The following is an 18,188-nucleotide window of genomic DNA, read 5'->3' as shown; positions in this document are numbered from 1 at the left end:
GCTTGCCATTTTTACAAATAAAAAACCCAGCCCAGTTCTTAAGTCATAGGCAAATATTTAACAATATTTACATAAATTAAAAAAAAAAAGATGTTTGTTTAAACCAGCCCATCATGAGACAAGAATAGAAGATCATAACTAGATGTGAAACAAAACAGACATGAACATTTAAACAACAGGAACAAAATAACTCCAGCTAGTATTGATAGTTGGGGGTCACAGCTTTCGTTTCCAAAACATATGATACTTGGCCAACGCTATGCTCAAATGGCACCTTTTATGAAACATTAAAACGTAGAGTGCGGTCTTGTTTGTTTGGTTTTAAAAATTAGACTTGTCTCTTCTCCTCTTTTTAAACCAGAAGTATCCCTGATGTTCTTGTGCTCTGCAGATTACGTTACCATTGCACAATATAAACCAAGCACTATAAACCCCTTTCCGAATCCCTCAGCTCTCTGCAAGAGGACTCTGCATGATAATATACTGCAGCCGGAGGGCTCGGACATCAAGTGCAAACATGTTTCAAGATATGGGTGCAGAATCCCGTAATTAATAACAACTACAACAAACTATGAACAACATCCCATCTGCAATCCTATTTGTGAAAAAAATCTCTTAAAGGCGTTGTCTTTCCTGGGAGGAGTGAGTATGATATGACAACGTGCATCAATGGTCGAACCGAAACGATCACCGATACAACATAGATCAACGACTTCACTCCAAATCATGAGGAAGCTGAACCTTCCTGGAACGTGGTCCTGTGTATGAAGAGGTGAAGATGGGCTTCCTGGCAGCCTGATACATATTCCACCAGGCAGCGTGCCCCGTTCTGCCCTGACCAAGTACAGAACAGTGAAAGCCTTCAAAACAAAAAAAAAAAAAACTCCAAATAATGAAGCAAACAAAAAGTTCACGATTCCCATGGCTCAGAGTGCACAGTAATCAACATTGTTTAAAAATAAATAGGTATTTTCACAAAGAAAAACAGCATCACCTTTTTCTTAATCTTCTGCACAGTCCTGCACAGAGTTCACGACAGTTTATGTGGTCAGAAAACACTGGAGGCAGCTAATAAATTGTATGTTTATATATACACGTGTGTATGGGTGTGTACATGCATAAGCACTCCGTGTATATGGAGCTGTGGTGAAAGAGTATGCATAGGAGATTCTGAGGTAAACCTAGAAAAACCAAAAAGGCTGTAAATACATCAGAAAAGCCGAATGACGCCGCAGCAGTGCATCGGCCCAGCAATGGTCAGGGGAGAGGTTGTGACAGTGTTCATACTAGTGTCATGAAGGGGAACTGTATGCTTCGCCTCGTCCACGTAACCCCTTCGGACACAAACCAGGCAAAAGGAGGGTTGGGAGTAAGGCAGGTCATAAAACAGGAGAAAAGAGGAAAGCGGGCAGCTGTCTGGACGAGTCACCCAAAGTGACTCAGAGTGTTGGGTTGTCGGCCGCGACGTGAACTTAAAACGCGTCCGTGGAGCAGATCGCTTGGCATCTTTTAAAACCCATCAGACAACAAATCAACTAAGTTAAAGTAAAAATTTAAATCCATCAAATGCATCGGTTAATGAATCTATTCCATTCTCTTTAAATGAAAAAAAAAAAAAGTAGTGACACGATGCAAACTTATTTATATATATATACTTACATGTATGTACAAGTCCTGAAATAAAACACTGATATTCCGTATTTACATGCACACACAAATCCGTCCCTGATCGATTAAGGCCGCTGAGGGCAGGAGGCATCCACGCCGCGTGTAGGCTGCAGCCGCACTCCAAACCCTAAGCTTGCAATATTGAAAATAAACCAAAAACTATCGCAAACCACTACTGATTGCCCTTGAACTGGCCCTATTGGTCTAGCAAGCATAAAAAACTAAGCAGAATCTGCATTTAAGAAGTAAAATGAGGCCAAACCAAGCCTTTATCCCCCCCCCCCCCCCCAACAGTTCAGCATCTTGGTAAGGGCGTGTGTATATATATATATATATATATATATATATATATATACATACACACACAGCATTAAATGTATCAAAGCACAGCCACTCCATCGCCATTCTGTCGGAAGTTGTCCAAGTGTGAAAGAGTGTGTGTGTGTGTGTGTGTGTGTGTGTGTGTGTGTGTGTGTGTGTGTGTGTGTGTGTGTGTGTGTCAGGTGATCTCCTGTCATCGTGTGGTGCCAGCTCCAACACAAGGTGATACGGTGGGGGGGGGGGGCCTACAGCATACCAAAGCCCTCGCTGCCCTCGCTGATGGCCAGCTTCAGCATCTTGTGCAGCTCCTCGTAAGAGTCGTAGGTGGGGAGACACAGCTGGTTGAAGCTACAGAGACAAAGGGGGACAAATGACTCAGGGGCGATGGGAGGGAGGATCCACCTCAAACCACGCAAAAAGGGATCAGCCAGCACTGCCCATTCATAGGTTTCATTTCAAATGGAGACAAAACCTATTCAATTCAACAACAACATCATGACTGTATGGGTGTGTTCACTGGGGCTGTTTGTGCCCGGTAGATTATTTATGACCAAAGGGCTCACACATGCTTTATTCTTTTTTGAAATCACAACGGTAAACCGCAAATTTTTGCATTTGCGATCTGATTGGTCAAAAGAAGACAATAGAAAGAATCGGCCACTGAAACTGAGGTCAACGGCAAGTTGAAAATAATAAAATGTCATCAATGTGACTGCTAACCATTGGCCAGATTTCATCCTTATAGCATGAGCATGGAGTCCGTAACATCACGGTTACAATCCCAAGCAGGCCACAGGTGTGTGTGTGTGTGTGTGCTACTCACCAGGTGTGTGCGGTGGGCAGGGTGCTGTGCGTGGGGGCGGCGATGATCTGGAAGGAGGGGCAGAGGGTGTTGAAGCCCCCGGGGGGCAGCTGGGAGGAGCCGGTGGTGAACTGCAGCAGGCGAGCCAGCTCCTCCTGGGTGAAGCTGGAGACCACCGCCCAGAACCACTTCATCACCTGGAGGGAGGGAGGGAGGGAGGGAGGGAGGGAGAGAGAGAGAGAGAGAGAGAGAGAGAGAGAGAGAGAGAGAGAGAGAGAGAGAGAGAGAGAGAGAGAGAGAGAGAGAGAGAGAGAGAGAGAGAGAGAGAGAGAGAGAGAGAGAGAGAGAGAGAGAGAGAGAGAGAGAGAGAGAGAGAGAGAGAGAGAGAGAGAGAGAGAGAGAGAGAGAGAGGTGACATGCCAACAGCAGAACAGCAAAGCGGCGAGTTTCCTGGCTCCCCCCGTACCTTCTCTCTGAAGTGCCAGGACCCCCCGACGATGACGGCGTGGGCTTTGAAGTCCTGCACGTTGATGTCTCCAGTGCCACACATCAGCAGCTGGGGACACATCACACGCATGCATTCTAAATGTGCACCGCCCCGATATTGTCCTCATTATGCAAGATATGGTAGAAAAAGGTCCTAAAATAACCCACCTCCAGCTCATTCTCATCGAATATGGCCAGCAAGTTCTCCGGCACCAATTCATTCAAACCTGCGAATGGACGAGAGGGCTGAGGTAAATAGTCGGCCACAACCATTGGGGGTGGTTCCCATAGTTTATTTGAAACCTGAGGGTCATTTCACTTGCTGTCAGGGCCGTAGCCAGGGTTGCGGTTTCAGTTGTGGGGGTTCCGTTTTGTTGGGGGGGGGGGGAGGGCAGCTTACACACGCACCAACAGATGTCCCACACGACGTACACAAAGTAACAAGTCTCAACTGAATTAAGCATTTACTCATCTTAGAGAAGTTCTGAACCGCTGATTTTGTATACAGTTGTATTAGTTTCTAATTGTATTTTTAGGTCTACAAAAGTGACCTCATAGCTGGCTATGGGCATGCTTGCTGTAGCGGTTGTTCAGTAAATGTGGGCAGTTCGATCAGAGCCTGTGTGTGAGGGAGGGCGGGCTGCGTTCCAGCTCCGCTGCTGGGGAACATCCTCCCTCCACGTACCTTTGAGGAAGTGCTCCACCTCCTCCCTCACCTGGCTGGCCAGACGGTACTGGGCCAGCAGGTTGAGGTAGTGCACTTTGTTCTCGTTGTTCACGGCGATCTGGGCCCCGCCCGAGATCAGCTCCACCACCTGGTGGAGGACATGGCGGGGGTTAGGGGAGAACGTGCTGCACGATTGTTATATAGATTCACATTTAGGAGAAATTAAACAAAATGTAGCATTTCACTTCCATGTTGAGAAAACTCATTTTACATTTCTTATTTAAGATATTTGCAGATATTATTACTCTTAATACACAATAACCAAACACAATGAAACATAACAAGCCTGCAGACCCTAAACCCTGATCCAGAATGGGGAAATTGATTTCAATGTCTTTGTAGTTACTGAGGAATATCACCAGGTGGCGCCAAACTGCCTTTTCTTCAGAGGTCAGTTGTTTTTAGAACTAACTAATTGAAAGTCAAACTAGTTTGACTTTCAATGACAAAGAATAGGCTTGGTATGTCTGTAGGAATGTGTAGACTTCACAGCCTTTAGAGAGAGACCTGTCAGACCGGTCCTAATCTGATTGATGGACTTATTGTTATCAAGCCAAGCAGACTATTGGCAGCACGGGGAAATGAATGGAAATGAATGTTTTCCTTGATCGATGTCTCACGATAAAGAGCAGTGAGGGATCAGTTCTGAAAAATCCACCTCATTCTTAAAACACATGGCAGATATCTTTCTGGAGACAAAAAAAGCCCCCTAACGAAACCAGACCAAAGACCCAGGAGGACATGTGCTCCATTAGATCACCGCTGACCGAAGGCGGGCTGCATTATCAAAGGGTGAATCACAGGCATGCAGAGAGGTTTATAGATGGACAGTGTTTATCTTGGTGTCCCCCCCCCATGTCTCTGGTGGTGGAGTGTTGCTTCACCTTCTCCAGCTGGCCGGCCTTGCTGTACTTCTCCTCGGCGAACACCAGGTCCATCTCGCTCACGTCGTTGTTTAGGATGAAGCACACTTTGGTCTTGTAGAACTCCTGGTCGTCGGTCTCAAAGTACTGCACAGCACACAGCGGGAACGGGAACAGGAACGGGAACACATGAGGATTTGGGATAGGAGAAAGTCCTTTCACTTTATGCAACAATAATATACATAAAGTGCAACCAGGATCGCTATGAACTCTGCCTATAAAAACATGAATAAGAAAATATCAGTATATTAACGTTGGTTTGATGCAATTTGGGACAAACAATGGCGACAATAAGTCGATTCATTTTCTCCTGAGCATACGTGTATGTGTACGTGTACGTGTACACGTGTTCCTGCTCCGTACCTTGTAGTTCATCCTCAGGCCGATGACCTGGGCCAGGAAGGAGCGCGTGAAGCGAGCGCGGACCAGCTGCTTGTAGGCCCCGCCCAGTGCAGACTCGTACAGGCACTTCCCCACCACGCGCCCCGCAAACTCGTACACCTTCAGGCGCAGGTGGGCTGGCCGGTCGGTGTTTGGGTGCACCTGCGGCGTTGACGGGCGTCACGTTAGTTCCCCCACCCGTTAGCGGCGGCGGAGGCAAAAGCGAAGAACAGAAGCGGCGGGCGCCGGACTCACCAGGCCCTGGTTGCTGTCGCTGAAGCGTGTGAAGAGCTGGTTGGACGTGTCGAACAGGGTCTTACAGATCAGCTCGAACCACTCCCGGCGAGGCCCGCCCCAGTCCAGAGCTGTGGAGGGTGAGGGTTGGGGAGCAAGTCAGGTGAAGAGCCCTTCTGTTTCTCTGATCAACTTCAAGGCCAGAGAGGGACAGAAAGGAATGGCTGAGACACGGCTGTACGAACCTTCCTCGTCCTGGAACACCACCTCAAAGTTCTTGCTCCAGTCCGATACAGAGAAGTTCCTGGTGGCCTTCAGCGACTGACCCCGATGTGCACCATGTGTTTGATGAAGGAGATAATAATGAAATGAGCAATAAAATGAGTCAACATAATCAATAGCTGCATTCATCAACAGTACATGTTACATTTTTTACCAATTAACTGCTTGCTCAGTGGTTGGCGGATGATCCAGTGATGATACAGCCCGAGCAAACCCACACACACACACACACACACACACACGAGGTAGACAGCAAGTTCACCGGGGAAGCAGAGATTTAAATTGAGACAAAGATACTCACTGAGTCCAAGATGGTGTGGCGTGTGATCTTGAGGCAGGTTTTGGTGCGAGGTCTCTTGGAGTGAATGTGCCGGAGTTCCCTCTGGAAAAAGTTGACCTTATCCTGGAATGTTTCCGAGCCGCCTAGAGACCACAGCAAAAGGCCATCGGTTACACTATAAAGCAGGCTTGACACAGCGCACCCACATGGTCCCTACCACACACCACCCTTAGGCACTTATTGGATGTTTTACGTCCCGGCGCCTTCAATTTGTACTTGCGCTCCTAGCAATTGCAACTGCTTAGCACTTGTTTGTACAAACTACTACTGTACCAACAACGATATTTTGTCGTTTCTCTTTCATCTGACAAATGTACCTATTGTAAGTCGCTTTTGATAAAAGCGTCTGCTAAACCCCCTCAATGTATAAAGGTTAACGTAAACTGAAGAGGCTAATGGAGCAGAACAGACCGATGTTCTTATGCAGGAAGCGGATGAAGGTGGCGGCCATGATGTTGCGGTCTTTGCAGCTGAGCTCCAGGGGGGGCTGGATGCCGTCGTCCACCACCAGTGTCAGGTACTTGTGGACCGGGTCCGGCCCGTGGTAGGAGAACTAGAGAGAGAGAGGAGTCCTTAGTGGTCATGTGGATTGGCAGCTTGTGGTGTTTCGCGACTGGACAGCCCAGCTCACCTTAGTCCCTGGACACACTCTGAAGGTGAAAAGGCGCCATGGAATTATTTTCAGGTAGAACTCCTTCACGGATAGTTGCTGGGAGACAGAAACAGAAAGACTTGTTGATCGCAATGCCTGATCATCACCTTTCGTACTCTGCCGTTACCAAGCAGCCCAGCGAGGAAAATCATTGTTTACGACTACAAATCTGCAGATGGCTCACCTTTGGCGATATGTAGCAGTAGACCTTTTTTGGCTTCTTGACCTTCTCGGGCTGGCCCTCCACTGGGGAGTCGTGCTCCTCCTCCTCGTCCCCCATGGAGGGCCTCCGCTGGGGGGCCAGCAGGGAGGACGGCTGCCAGGAGGAGCTGCTGTAGTTACCGCTGCTGTAGAGGTACGTCTCGAAGTAGATGCTGATGCCCGGTGTGGACACGTTCTTCTCCACACAGTTCTTCTCATTCTCTGCAGGGGGGGGGGAGGAGAGCACAGGTGTGAGGGAGAGCACAGGTGTGAGGGAGAGAGGTATGCGTGTGTGCGAGTGTGCATGTGTGCATGTGCCAGCATTCAAAGGGATCTAATGAATTGTAGCATTGTCCCAGTCTACCACAAAGCAGGTTCCACTCCCTTACTTCCTATGAGCAGTGTCGGTTACAAGTCCCCGGAGAGCGAGGGCGACAAGATGAACAACAGCAAAGACATGGAGACGAAAAACTTGAGAAAGGACTTTCCCAATCATGTTACAGACACGGATATCCCTCCACCAGACGTCCCTCCCTTTCTCTCATCGCTCAGCCCATGGAACTGAAAGGGATGCTCGCCATCTCTATCGTGAGAGGAGATGGCTCGGAACGAGGAACAATTCAAGACCCTCTCTCAGCCAACAGTAAAGTCCACTGGGTAGGCTGGTAAGATAATTGACCCATCCATAATTGACCCATTCATCTGGGTGGACATGTGTGATATCACTAAGTGTGGATTTTGAAATTGGTTTGGTTAGTATTGGCTAATGGACATCACACCTGGTGGTATTATTGGGGCTCTTTAGACTGCAAGTAGACCGCATCACAAATCTCTTACACGTGTATGAATACCGCACTATGACCCACTTATTCACATTGGTGTCATACCAGGTGCAGCTCTTAACGAATGTCGATTATCTCAGTTTAATGGAGATTGGTTCCTTTATAAATCAGAGCACCAACATGGACACCAGTGAGCTCAATAGTCTGTTGTTGAACGCTGGTAGGCTTCAACGGACTACACCCATAATTAGTGTTAAAAGCTACACCTTTATTTGCTCTGCTATGACAGCTATTCAAAGGTCATCTGTATTGTGAGGGGCCTGAGGGCCGTATTAAAAAAAAGAAAAACACAAGCTGCTATTCAGGCATTTGCTAAACATTGTTGGAACACAATGAATGAAATAGTGGGTGGTAGGGATGTGAATAACTCTAATTTTTCATGGTCGAATAATCGGTGGGTGGTATGAACGAATAATCGATTATTCGATGTGTGCCGACATTCACAAAGGCAGCCATGGATCAGCAAGAAATCACTTAATATCTTAAACGCAAAAAAACTAACTTTAACAGTGATCAGTGTTTGTGTTGTATGCATATATATTAATATTTATGCTTGTGTATATTGTTTTTCTGTACATGATTAATAATAATAAAAAATGTTAACGGTCCAAATGTTAAAAATCGGCTTTGACCCTCGGGAACGAATAATCGAATAATCAAATATTCTGACCCATCCCTAGTGGGTGAGGGACCATCCTAGGAAGAGCTGCCACTTATTGTAATAACCTGAAAGCATGGAAGTGTATCTTGCATCTCACTATTTTTGTTGGAAGCCAACATTCTACATAATTGATAATACATTTGAAATGTGTGGAAAATAACAAGTTTTGAGACACAAACATGAATAAGTGTAGGGAAGCCATCCTCTCAAACCCAATGCTACATGTTTTCATGGATCATTTTGTTGGAAAATCGTATTAACAGGACATCCCTAATATTGGCGAACACAAACATTTGGGTTGACTTCATTATATTTTTGGAATGTGCAAGATTGTAAAAATGTTTAGATAGATTTGAAAAGTAATGTTAAAAGCTGTAAGCTCATATACTTCATGGCCATATACAAATAGTAATAGTATTCTCATTTTTATTTTAAGGTGATATAAGACCACCTAGAAGTTATTATTTTATTTTGGTTAGCTGAACCAACAGAGTTTATAACTCAGTACATAGACGGAATGATGCTATTACGTGTCTGAGGCTGTGATTAAATTTTTTAAGAATATCTTTAAGAATGTCTTTTTCATTCGGTTTATAGTGCATATGGTGAATAAACTGTTATTTTCTGCTGAACGAGGCTAACCGAACAGAAGTGAAGCTGCCCTGTCTCATTTATTTTGTTTGCAGAAACACAACATATATATGCAGTTCCTGCAACAAATATTTGGAAACACAATTATGTGACACAACCCGGTTAGTCTGCATAGCAAGCTCCCAGACGAAAAAAAAATAAAAACATTCCTATTGGGCGTCTACACGAAAACTTAAACACTGCCCCTGGCAGCATTAAACCGTGAAGTCTTGCACTTAAAAATAGTACTTAGCATTGTGTAGCGTCTTATCCTAGCTATATTTGTTGTACATGGGGAATGGGTTAACCTAACAATTGTTAGAGCTTGGCAACTGTTTCTATGAACATCCTTACTGTACCGACAGCGATATATTGTTTCTCCTTCTTCTGACAAATGTACTCATTGTAAGTGGCTTTGGATAAAAGCGACTGCCAAATGCCCTGAATGTAAACGTAAGTCTGCTCACCACTGAGAACAATAATGTCGAACTCCCCGTTGCTGAGGGGCTGCTGCATGTAGGAGAGGCGGGCTCGGAAGCAGCCCTTCCTCCTCAGGGTGAGCTTCAGCAGCACCTGACACTGCTGCTTGTTGGACGACACCGACTTGCTGTAGTACTCCTCGGGGCCGTCGTCCTCCACCGTGCCCAGCTGCAGGTCAGGGGGACAGCGCTCAAACAACGGCCACACACGCATGCTCCGAGGGTGCAGTGTTGCATATGGGATATGGATACACTATAGGGGTGGGATGAGATATAGATAGGGCCATTTATCGTCGCCCGTCCTCGTGTGTTACGGGAATCGATACACTGGCGCAAAATATCGATATTTAAAAAAAAAAAAAATATATATAGTATATTATTATTTTTCTTTTTTATATATATATAAAAGACGAGTAACTGAAAAACTCAAATTGTATCATGAATAAAGACAGAAATCCAGCACTTTAGCTTTCAGGGACATTTTGTATTCATTCAGTATTTATCATTATAGGATAATCTAACAATGTATTGATTATCGCAGAATCGTTGTATCGTGATATTATCGGTATTGTGCGCCATTCCAACCTCTAATACAGTATGTGTGATATGTTGGTTTTCTATATGAGAAACTAGTGATCGGTTTGAAGTCTCTTTCGACTCCCCTGGCAAAAAAAGGGCTGTATTCTTCAGCTGTATTCTTATGTGATCTCAACAACTACCGTTTGTTGTTGCAACATTCAGGATGACATGCTTAAGATTGTTCTCTGCCTCACTGGACAGTCACGATCGATAAAAGGATCATCACTATTATAAGTAGACTTATTTCCTGGTTCTAATTAACATGTTTGTTTCGAGGAGCGTGGCGGTCACTGGTCGGTGCCTTACGGAGTGGATGTGGACGCTGTAGTTGACCTCGTCCACCAGTGAGGTGGAGTTACTGGTGGGGTTGCCGTACTCGTCTCTGGGCTCGATCTGCAGGGTGTGCTGCTGGCCGTTGGTGAGCACCAGGGTGGAAAAGTGGTAGGCTATCTTGGTTTTGGATGGGACCACAGTGCCTGACGGGGACAGAAATGATGTTTGAGAGGATAGACAATTTTAGTTGCAGCCTTTTTTTACTAGGGTCGGTTTAGCTCTGCAACTGGAAGGTTGCTAGTTCGATCCCCGGCTCCTCCTAGCGGTGTGTCAAAGTGTCCCTGAGCTAGACACCTCAACCTAAGTGCTCCCGACAATTTTGTGTAGCCTTGCATGGTTGACCCCGCCGTCGGTGTGTGAATGTGTGTATGAACCGTGGAAAGTCGCTTTGGATAAAAGCGTCTGCTAAATGCCGTAATTTCTAAATCTAAATCTACTGACTGAATGACTGATAGATTCCCCATTATATTGTATTGCCGCCTTGCCTCTGATATAAAGCAGAACCCAGGACTAATACCAAGATGATGGTCCACATTAATATGGATGACCGAATGAAGTATGACTTACTTGGATCTTTTGATATGCGTCATTATTTTACAGTTAATTAAAATAAATAAGGTAGAGCATAAATCAAGGTCTTAAACTGTCACAATTCTTCAACCAATAAATAAAAGACCCTAGTACAGGGTAAATCCTATTCAGAGGAGCAGGTAATACGGTATACATTCATAGACTGGATTGAACCACTGTACCTGGCTGGAATATCTTGTAGTAGGGGCTGTAGGCCACGTTGAGCCCCCCCAGCTTCACTGCCACCTCGTAGCGGCCGGCTTTGCGCACGGTGAAGGCCACCTTGACCACGTTGGACTCAGGTTCCTGCAGGACCTCTTGGGTGACGGGGATGTCCAGGGCCAGCTCGATGTGGGTGATGTTCACCCTCAGGCCCACGGGCCGGTGGGCGGGAAAGGGCTGGCCGTTCTTGTAGAACAGCTGGGGAAGAGGAGGAAGGATTATGTCTTTCTTCTGTTTCTGTGACTGATGTATGTATAGGGATGCACAATACATCCCTCACAGATGTATAGGAGGACAACGTCGGCCATTGTTAACATGTATTAAACGTACAGTATTAAAATATTTGTTTTCTCTGATTTTTTGTAAAAAAACAAATGTATTTGGCCCATGCGTGCATCATTACAGCAAAAACTGGTTGCATTTATTAATTTTTAACCAAATTATGATATGTATTTTGTTCCAATTGAGAGAAACTACCATTATCAATTTTACTGTCTAACTTTGTTGAGAAGGGTTTACAAGAGAAGGACCAACGTGGAAGTGTTGTAACACGGTGTGTAAACCCATGTGTAATATGCATGTTGAAAGGGGAACAATGTCTAATATATCTGATGAAATCTCCGTTCTGAAGGAGCTCTAGTCGAGCCTGGGACCTGCGTCGCCGTCATCTTACGTGCACCCTGAAGCTCATCGTCTGTCCCACTTCCTGTGGGTCTTTCCAGTCCCACGACACCTTGCAGGAGCGCGGGTCCAGGTAGTTGCCCCGCACATAGTCGTAGATGCTGCGGTCCCCGCGTCGCCCCGGGTCCTCATTCTGCAGGAAGCTGACAACCCGCGCCGCAAGCTCACAGAGGAACTTGATGGTGAAGACAAACGCTATGATGGAAACAGTAATTCCACCTGCCGGGGGAGCCGAGAACGAAAACACAACTTGTAACATGTCTTTGCTTCTTTTCCGTCAGCCCAACTTAAAACTTAGTTCAAACTCACCAATCACGTAAAACATGAGGTCCTTTATCAGGAAGCACAGTGCCACAGTACAGCCAAATATGAGTGCACCTGCTGAAAGACAGATGTACAATTCACCACACAATTAGAACGTGTTTCTTGTTTGGAATATCATTAGACCCTAGGCTGTATAATAACGAAAGACACGCCCATGGGACAACTGTTCTTGTCAAGACACGCGAGAGAAGGAAAGGCTCACTAGGTAGGCTGTAATGATATGCAGCAGTGACCGTGTAGCATATACAATATTTCAACATCAGATAACCATGGAATCAGATACCTACCGAATGACCACTTTTCATTCAGACGTCGTTTGGCGAGGCTGTGCACCAGCCGGATCTCGTAGTCCTGGTCACGGCTTCCTCTGGAAGCCTGTAGGACTTTGACACCCCTGGACAAGCGGATGTAGTCTTCGTAGTAGTAGCCCCAGGCTGCCAGAGACAGCTGCAGCTGACTGTCAAACTGGGCCAGATCGTCCAGGTTCAAACAGCCCAACGCCTGCAGTCTGCCAACAAAAAATAGAAGCCTTCACTCAGTTTGGATCGCCAATAGTGGATTCTTTATACAGCTACATGGAGCTGCAACTCAAAAGCTGACTCAACGTTGCTACTGAGTAACAGTGTATGCTTTAACCACGCACACATGCGCACACACACACAATAGACCAGCCCACACAGAGATTGAAGCATGTGCACACAAAGCAAACATTGTAACCCAGCTGAACTAAAGTAACCCTACGGTTATGGTTAACTTTCACCTCAAGTCAACAGCAAGCAAGGTAAATATGTAAGAATATCATCACCCAAACAATGATAGACTTGTTTGTGTGTTATTTATGAATGGTCAGTCACTCAATTCATTGTAGTGATTGTGCACAGTGTGTGCACACGCACACACACAGACAAAAAGCAAGTAATGTTTATTAACAGCCCTGTTTAACTAGACAAACACAAGAGGGGGACGATTATGATGTTAAAAAATGTCCTTGGAACCTCTGGGAGTTGTTTGTTGTAGCTGTCAGACATCAACAATACTACCCTAGAGAGCCAGCTCTGACCTTTAGAGACACCGAAGATGACTTCACTCTGCCACACGACACCAGGCTCTTTACTGTGTGAATAGCAAATGTAATCTACTCTGACAAGGAGAATACACCTTTGGACACCTCCTGTGTCGGGGTAGAAGACTCAATTTACAGAGAAAGGTCAGAAGAATGCTGGTAGACAACTATGAGATTTGCAGGCCCATACTCCCCTAGGGGCTGTGTGTACGGCTACAGGGCTGTGCGTTAGTGAGTGCAATTTGCCTGTGTTATGGTCCCATTACTGCAGTGAGCCTTTGAAACACTGCAGTCTCTTTGCTCAATGTCACCCCCTGAGGCAGTGGAAGAATGCCCCCAAGTGGACACACAAGAAACCTAAATAATAATAACCTAAAATCCTGACCAGTTTATTTTGTGTCCAATATGCACAAGGTAATTAAACATTGTGCAAGTCAACATAAAAAATAGTCCAAATACACAGCTGAATAGATGAAACTGAAAACAATGTTTAAAAAGCTTTACGTGTGGTAGTAGTGCTCCAGGCTCTGGGAGCACAGCCACTCTTGAAAAGCTAGGTCTCGGAGCAGTTGGAAGTTGGCCTCCGCGATTTCCCTCCAGCGCTGCTGCTCCTTCACCACCTCCTCAAGACGACTCAGGACACTCAGGCTCAGCTCCTCCAACGTCTGAACATCTAGAGAAGTTACACGCACTGGCATTAACCTTTCATGCTCATGAAACAAGAAAAAATTATGTTTGGTTTAAAAGTGCAAAAGGACAGCTATAGCAATGGAAATCACAAAACAATTAGCAGTGGAAGGGGCCTCAACTTTAACTAACGTTAGATTATCAAAGTAGGGCAACAAACAAGATGCAAATATCTACTACTGACCTTCAAACAAGTGCCTGTATTTGGACAGTCTATGTCCTTTGAGCCATTCTTGGATCTGACTTTCTTTGCCTTTTTTCCAGCGTACTTCCCAGAAAAAAATCCAAGAGACTGAGCAAAACAGGAAGGTCAGCAAAAAGCGGCGGTCCATTAGACCATCTTCAGCCTTCACTCAGACTACTGCCCACCGAGAATCTCTGCCATTCACAAAGGAATAGATTTCCACCAAAGTCCCGACTATAAAAGGAAATATTGCATGTGTTCCAAAAAAAGGAAAGACAGCAAAGAAAACCTTGAGTTATGCCATATCCTAGTTAATGAATAATAACACCTTCAAGTTGTCAGTCAATCACCAAGAACAAGTCGAAAAGAGCCCACAGTGGTCCCATCAATATCAGCAGTGAGATGCAGCCGAAAAATGAACACTCACGATCAGAAGAGCAAAGCCTTACAGCCAAAACAAGAATGGAAACAAGTAGGATGGCGAAGAAAATAAAGCCCTGAAGCTTGGACGCGTTTCCAAGGGAAAGTCGCACAACTGCAATGGTCAGATTCAGTATTGTATTGCGAACAACACAACGATGTATCCTACATGAAGTACCGTTTAAAATAGAATGGGCTAAAGCGGGAACACTGCAGCCAGTGTCAAGCTGGAGTCTACGTGATGCTACTCCCAATACCTGCTCACAGTGTCAGTGGCGTTAGCTAAACACACCGAGCAGTAGGTACCAGCTAACCGAGTAGCTATCAATGTCAGCCTGATTACAATGATGACACATGGCATATATCCGTCTTTAACGTGAACATTTTACACATTTCGGAGTTTATTCTCTGCAGCAACTAAATAAAATACTTGTTCATTATATTAACATAAATAAATGTTTTAATAGATGCCACCTACCCTTCCCCTTTATCCATCAGCGTATCACCGGAAAACACACAGCGGTCGCTGGCTGATGACGTCGGTGAAGTAGTCTTGAATATCCACGAGGGTCAGGATCCATACTGTTCAGAGGATTCAAATCATGGTAACGTTGTGTTTAAATTAAATACTGTACGTTTTTCTTTAACAATATGGGTCTTCGTTTTACATTGACTTTAGGTGTTAACTAAAAATGTAACCATGTCTTGCTCTACCTACGTTACACTTGCTAGCGAGCTAACATTAACTGGGCTAACGTGTTAGCCAGTCGTACATCCAATGTCTATTATTCAATCGGGCTTTTGAGTGTGCATACTGTCCACATATCGTTATATATTTAAGTGTATTGTAGTGATCTTCCTTGGTTCATACTATTCTTTGGACGAATGACCATGCATCTAGTACTATTTAGAAGTTGAAATGTCTTGGTTCCATCATTGGTGTCTGTTGATTTTCTTTTAGTACGTTGTGATTAATCCTGTGTTGTTTTTTTTATATCTGTTCTTCATCTTTTAAATGTAGGGGAAGCATAAGTCCAAGAAGTATGCGGCGATGAAAAGAATGATTGGACCAAAAGATCAGCGACTGTAAGTCCTTCCAATAGAGCATTAGCTTTGCATTGAACTTGATAGTAGTCCAATAGTACTTGTTTAGGTATCACTATTTCATTAATACGCAGGATCAGATGTTATAATCCCTTGTGCCAAAATCCAAGGAAGCCCCTGCCCAAACTAACCTTACAAGCACGCTGGCCACTAAGCTACCAACCAATGGTGAAAAACACAAGACAAATGGCCCATCTAACAGCAGTATGCAGCATTTCATTGGGGTTATCATTGAAATACTGCTGTTAGAAACAAACTGTATTGTATGTATTGTTAGACCCTAATCAGCTGACACAACATGGTCCCAAGCACTGAGGCAGTATGTGGTCGATTTTGGTTTGGCCTCTGCAATAGACATTATGCATTTGAAAGCTCATAATAGTCGCCCCTTGTAACTGCTGTAGTTTTTTGCTGCCCATGTTGTTAGAGATGATAAGAAAAATAAGTTCAAGCAGCTTACATTTACATTTAGGGCATTTCAAAGATTCTTCTATCATAAGCGACTCATAATAAGTACATAGATAAAGTTCTAGAGGTTTTCTGCTTTGGACTTCATTGATGAGCGCATGTGTAATCTGAGCTACCTCAATAGAGGTGCAGTTATTACAAATACATATGGTTTATGTGACTGTACTTTTATCTTTTGAGGATCATGTCTTGTATAACACATTTATTGTAATTCGCTTTGGCTAAAAGCGTCTGCTAAATGCCTTAAATGTAAATGTATATACTTAACATCCAAAACCCCTTTTTTTTTTCTAGAAAGGAAAAAGATCGCGCTAAAGTGGAGGAAAAATCTAAGGCAGATCCTTCAGCGCTGAAGGAAAAAGAAGTGTGAGTTTATCTTGTAAAAAAACAAAACGATTCTCACCCGATCTTGTTAAATCGGGTGATTGTGTGTGGCCTGTGATCTCATGATTCTTACACTTCTTTCCGTACAGGACCAAGTATCCATCGTGTCTGTTTTTCCAGTACAATACTCAGCTTGGTCCACCATACAACATTCTGGTTGATACCAATTTCATCAACTTTTCCATCAAGGCCAAATTAGATGTTGTCCAGTCAATGATGGACTGCCTTTACGCCAAATGTAAGTAATTATTATGTCATGTAATTTCAACATGTAAAAAAAGACATCCACTAGCTTTACGACTATACATTATTTTGCTTTCCCAATCCAGGTATCCCCTGTATTACAGACTGTGTTATGGCCGAGCTTGAAAAGCTTGGATTGAAGTACAGAGTGGCCCTCAGGTAGCTGCTGTTTTGATTTATTATTGTATGAGCACGTTGTGTACGTAACTTTCTACAGATGGAATCATCACAAGCACTTTTAACACTTTAAAATGTTTCTCTTTGTAGGATAGCTAAAGATCCTCGCTTTGAACGACTTCCCTGCACTCACAAGGGGACGTACGCCGATGACTGCTTAGTCCAGAGGGTGACGCAGGTATGTTATTGATCTCAATTGTATAGCAAATATGGCATTGTATTCTGTTAACAGACTTCACCCTTTACATAAATCTTCTTCAAAAAGGAAAAGGATAAATAGTTAAAGTTTTGGTTATTATTATGACATTAAAACGAACAAAATAAGATGCATTGGCTCACCGTCTGTACAGCATTCTTCCATTGTTGTCCATGAATGCACTACACCATTTACAAAGCTAATGGCCAAGCAGGTGTTTACTAAAGATCGTTGAAATGATTCTGCACTGCCATTACTGGAAGCTCCATTTCAATAACGCAATGCTTTCACAGCACAAATGTTATATCGTGGCTACTGTGGATCGAGATCTGAAGCGACGGATCAGGAAGGTTCCTGGAGTGCCCATCATGTACATCTCCAACCATAGGTAGCTAAACGGGCACTCATCAGCCGGCAGTTTCCCAAACACAATAACCTGATTAATTCATGTACTTTTTGTCTCCCATCAGGTACAATATTGAAAGAATGCCAGATGACTACGGCGCACCAAGATTTTGAGTCTGTTCAACCCTACCGGATCTTTTAATAAACTATTTGCAACCGTTTTCCATTGATATTGAATTTATATTATGGAATTGTTTGGTGAATTTTGAGGATAACTTGATATGCATTACCTTTTTGTAAATAAAAAAGCAAATCAAGTTATTTTTCATTGGGCTGTTATTATGTACATGTAACATACCATTTTACCTTTTTAATGTGTTCCCAATGATGGTAGAATCTCATTTAGTCTTTTCACTAAATATTTATGAAGTATGGAGCTTCATAGTATTGACTGGTCAACTAAGGTAGAAATATCTTTTACTATTAATTTAGTAATTATACAGTGTTTTATAGGCTGATTCCATACTGTTCATGACATTGTAATACTGCAGTTTTCTTAATAAAGATTGAAAATTGTTC

General features: G+C 44.1%; 2 protein-coding genes across 4 annotated transcripts; one reads left to right on the top strand and one right to left on the bottom strand.

The window, feature by feature from the left end:
• Positions 1 to 2,009: 2,009 nt before the first annotated feature.
• Positions 2,010 to 15,213, bottom strand: arel1 (apoptosis resistant E3 ubiquitin protein ligase 1). 3 transcript variants are annotated; one of them, XM_084482551.1, is made up of 22 exons: positions 15,171 to 15,213; positions 14,273 to 14,506; positions 13,906 to 14,074; positions 12,626 to 12,846; positions 12,324 to 12,392; positions 12,007 to 12,233; positions 11,294 to 11,531; positions 10,515 to 10,684; positions 9,618 to 9,798; positions 7,001 to 7,239; positions 6,796 to 6,873; positions 6,576 to 6,717; positions 6,126 to 6,247; positions 5,788 to 5,863; positions 5,564 to 5,673; positions 5,291 to 5,470; positions 4,889 to 5,014; positions 3,963 to 4,092; positions 3,446 to 3,504; positions 3,258 to 3,347; positions 2,813 to 2,988; positions 2,010 to 2,337 (listed from the first exon to the last, which is right to left on the bottom strand). In XM_084482551.1, exons 2-22 carry the CDS (start codon positions 14,418 to 14,420, stop codon positions 2,235 to 2,237), a joined length of 3,054 nt encoding a protein of 1,017 aa, XP_084338677.1. In that variant the 5' UTR covers positions 14,421 to 14,506; positions 15,171 to 15,213; the 3' UTR covers positions 2,010 to 2,234. The 3 variants fall into 3 exon arrangements, with proteins under 3 accessions (XP_084338677.1, XP_084338675.1, XP_084338676.1); XM_084482549.1 differs by having other exon boundaries at positions 2,011 to 2,337; positions 12,324 to 12,395; XM_084482550.1 differs by lacking the exon at positions 15,171 to 15,213 and having other exon boundaries at positions 2,011 to 2,337; positions 12,324 to 12,395; positions 14,273 to 14,546.
• fcf1 (FCF1 rRNA-processing protein) lies at positions 15,199 to 18,185 on the top strand. The gene is made up of 8 exons (XM_084482552.1): positions 15,199 to 15,297; positions 15,714 to 15,778; positions 16,559 to 16,630; positions 16,738 to 16,886; positions 16,978 to 17,050; positions 17,159 to 17,246; positions 17,558 to 17,652; positions 17,735 to 18,185. Exons 1-8 carry the CDS (start codon positions 15,295 to 15,297, stop codon positions 17,781 to 17,783), a joined length of 594 nt encoding a protein of 197 aa, XP_084338678.1. The 5' UTR covers positions 15,199 to 15,294; the 3' UTR covers positions 17,784 to 18,185.
• The last annotated feature ends 3 nt before the right edge of the window (positions 18,186 to 18,188 follow it).

This window comes from Micromesistius poutassou (genome assembly GCF_964030765.1).
Source record: "Micromesistius poutassou genome assembly, chromosome: 17".
Lineage (NCBI taxonomy): Eukaryota > Metazoa > Chordata > Actinopteri > Gadiformes > Gadidae > Micromesistius > Micromesistius poutassou.
This window is presented reverse-complemented; position numbering and strand designations above follow the sequence as displayed.

What these genes read in the sequence shown, in the direction of transcription:
- arel1 (XM_084482549.1), bottom strand. Translation starts at nt 14,420, where the DNA reads ATGGACCGCCGCTTTTTGCTGACCTTCCTGTTTTGCTCAGTCTCTTGG. An exon ending in GAGTGTGTCCAGGGACTAAG is followed by an intron (nt 6,718 to 6,795) that starts GTGAGCTGGGCT and finishes CTCTCTCTCTAG; the next exon opens with TTCTCCTACCACGGGCCGGA. An exon ending in CTGCCCACCGCACACACCTG is followed by an intron (nt 2,338 to 2,812) that starts GTGAGTAGCACA and finishes TTGTCTCTGTAG; the next exon opens with CTTCAACCAGCTGTGTCTCC.
- fcf1 (XM_084482552.1), top strand. An exon ending in TAGTCCAGAGGGTGACGCAG is followed by an intron (nt 17,247 to 17,557) that starts GTATGTTATTGA and finishes ATGCTTTCACAG; the next exon opens with CACAAATGTTATATCGTGGC. An exon ending in ATGTACATCTCCAACCATAG is followed by an intron (nt 17,653 to 17,734) that starts GTAGCTAAACGG and finishes GTCTCCCATCAG; the next exon opens with GTACAATATTGAAAGAATGC.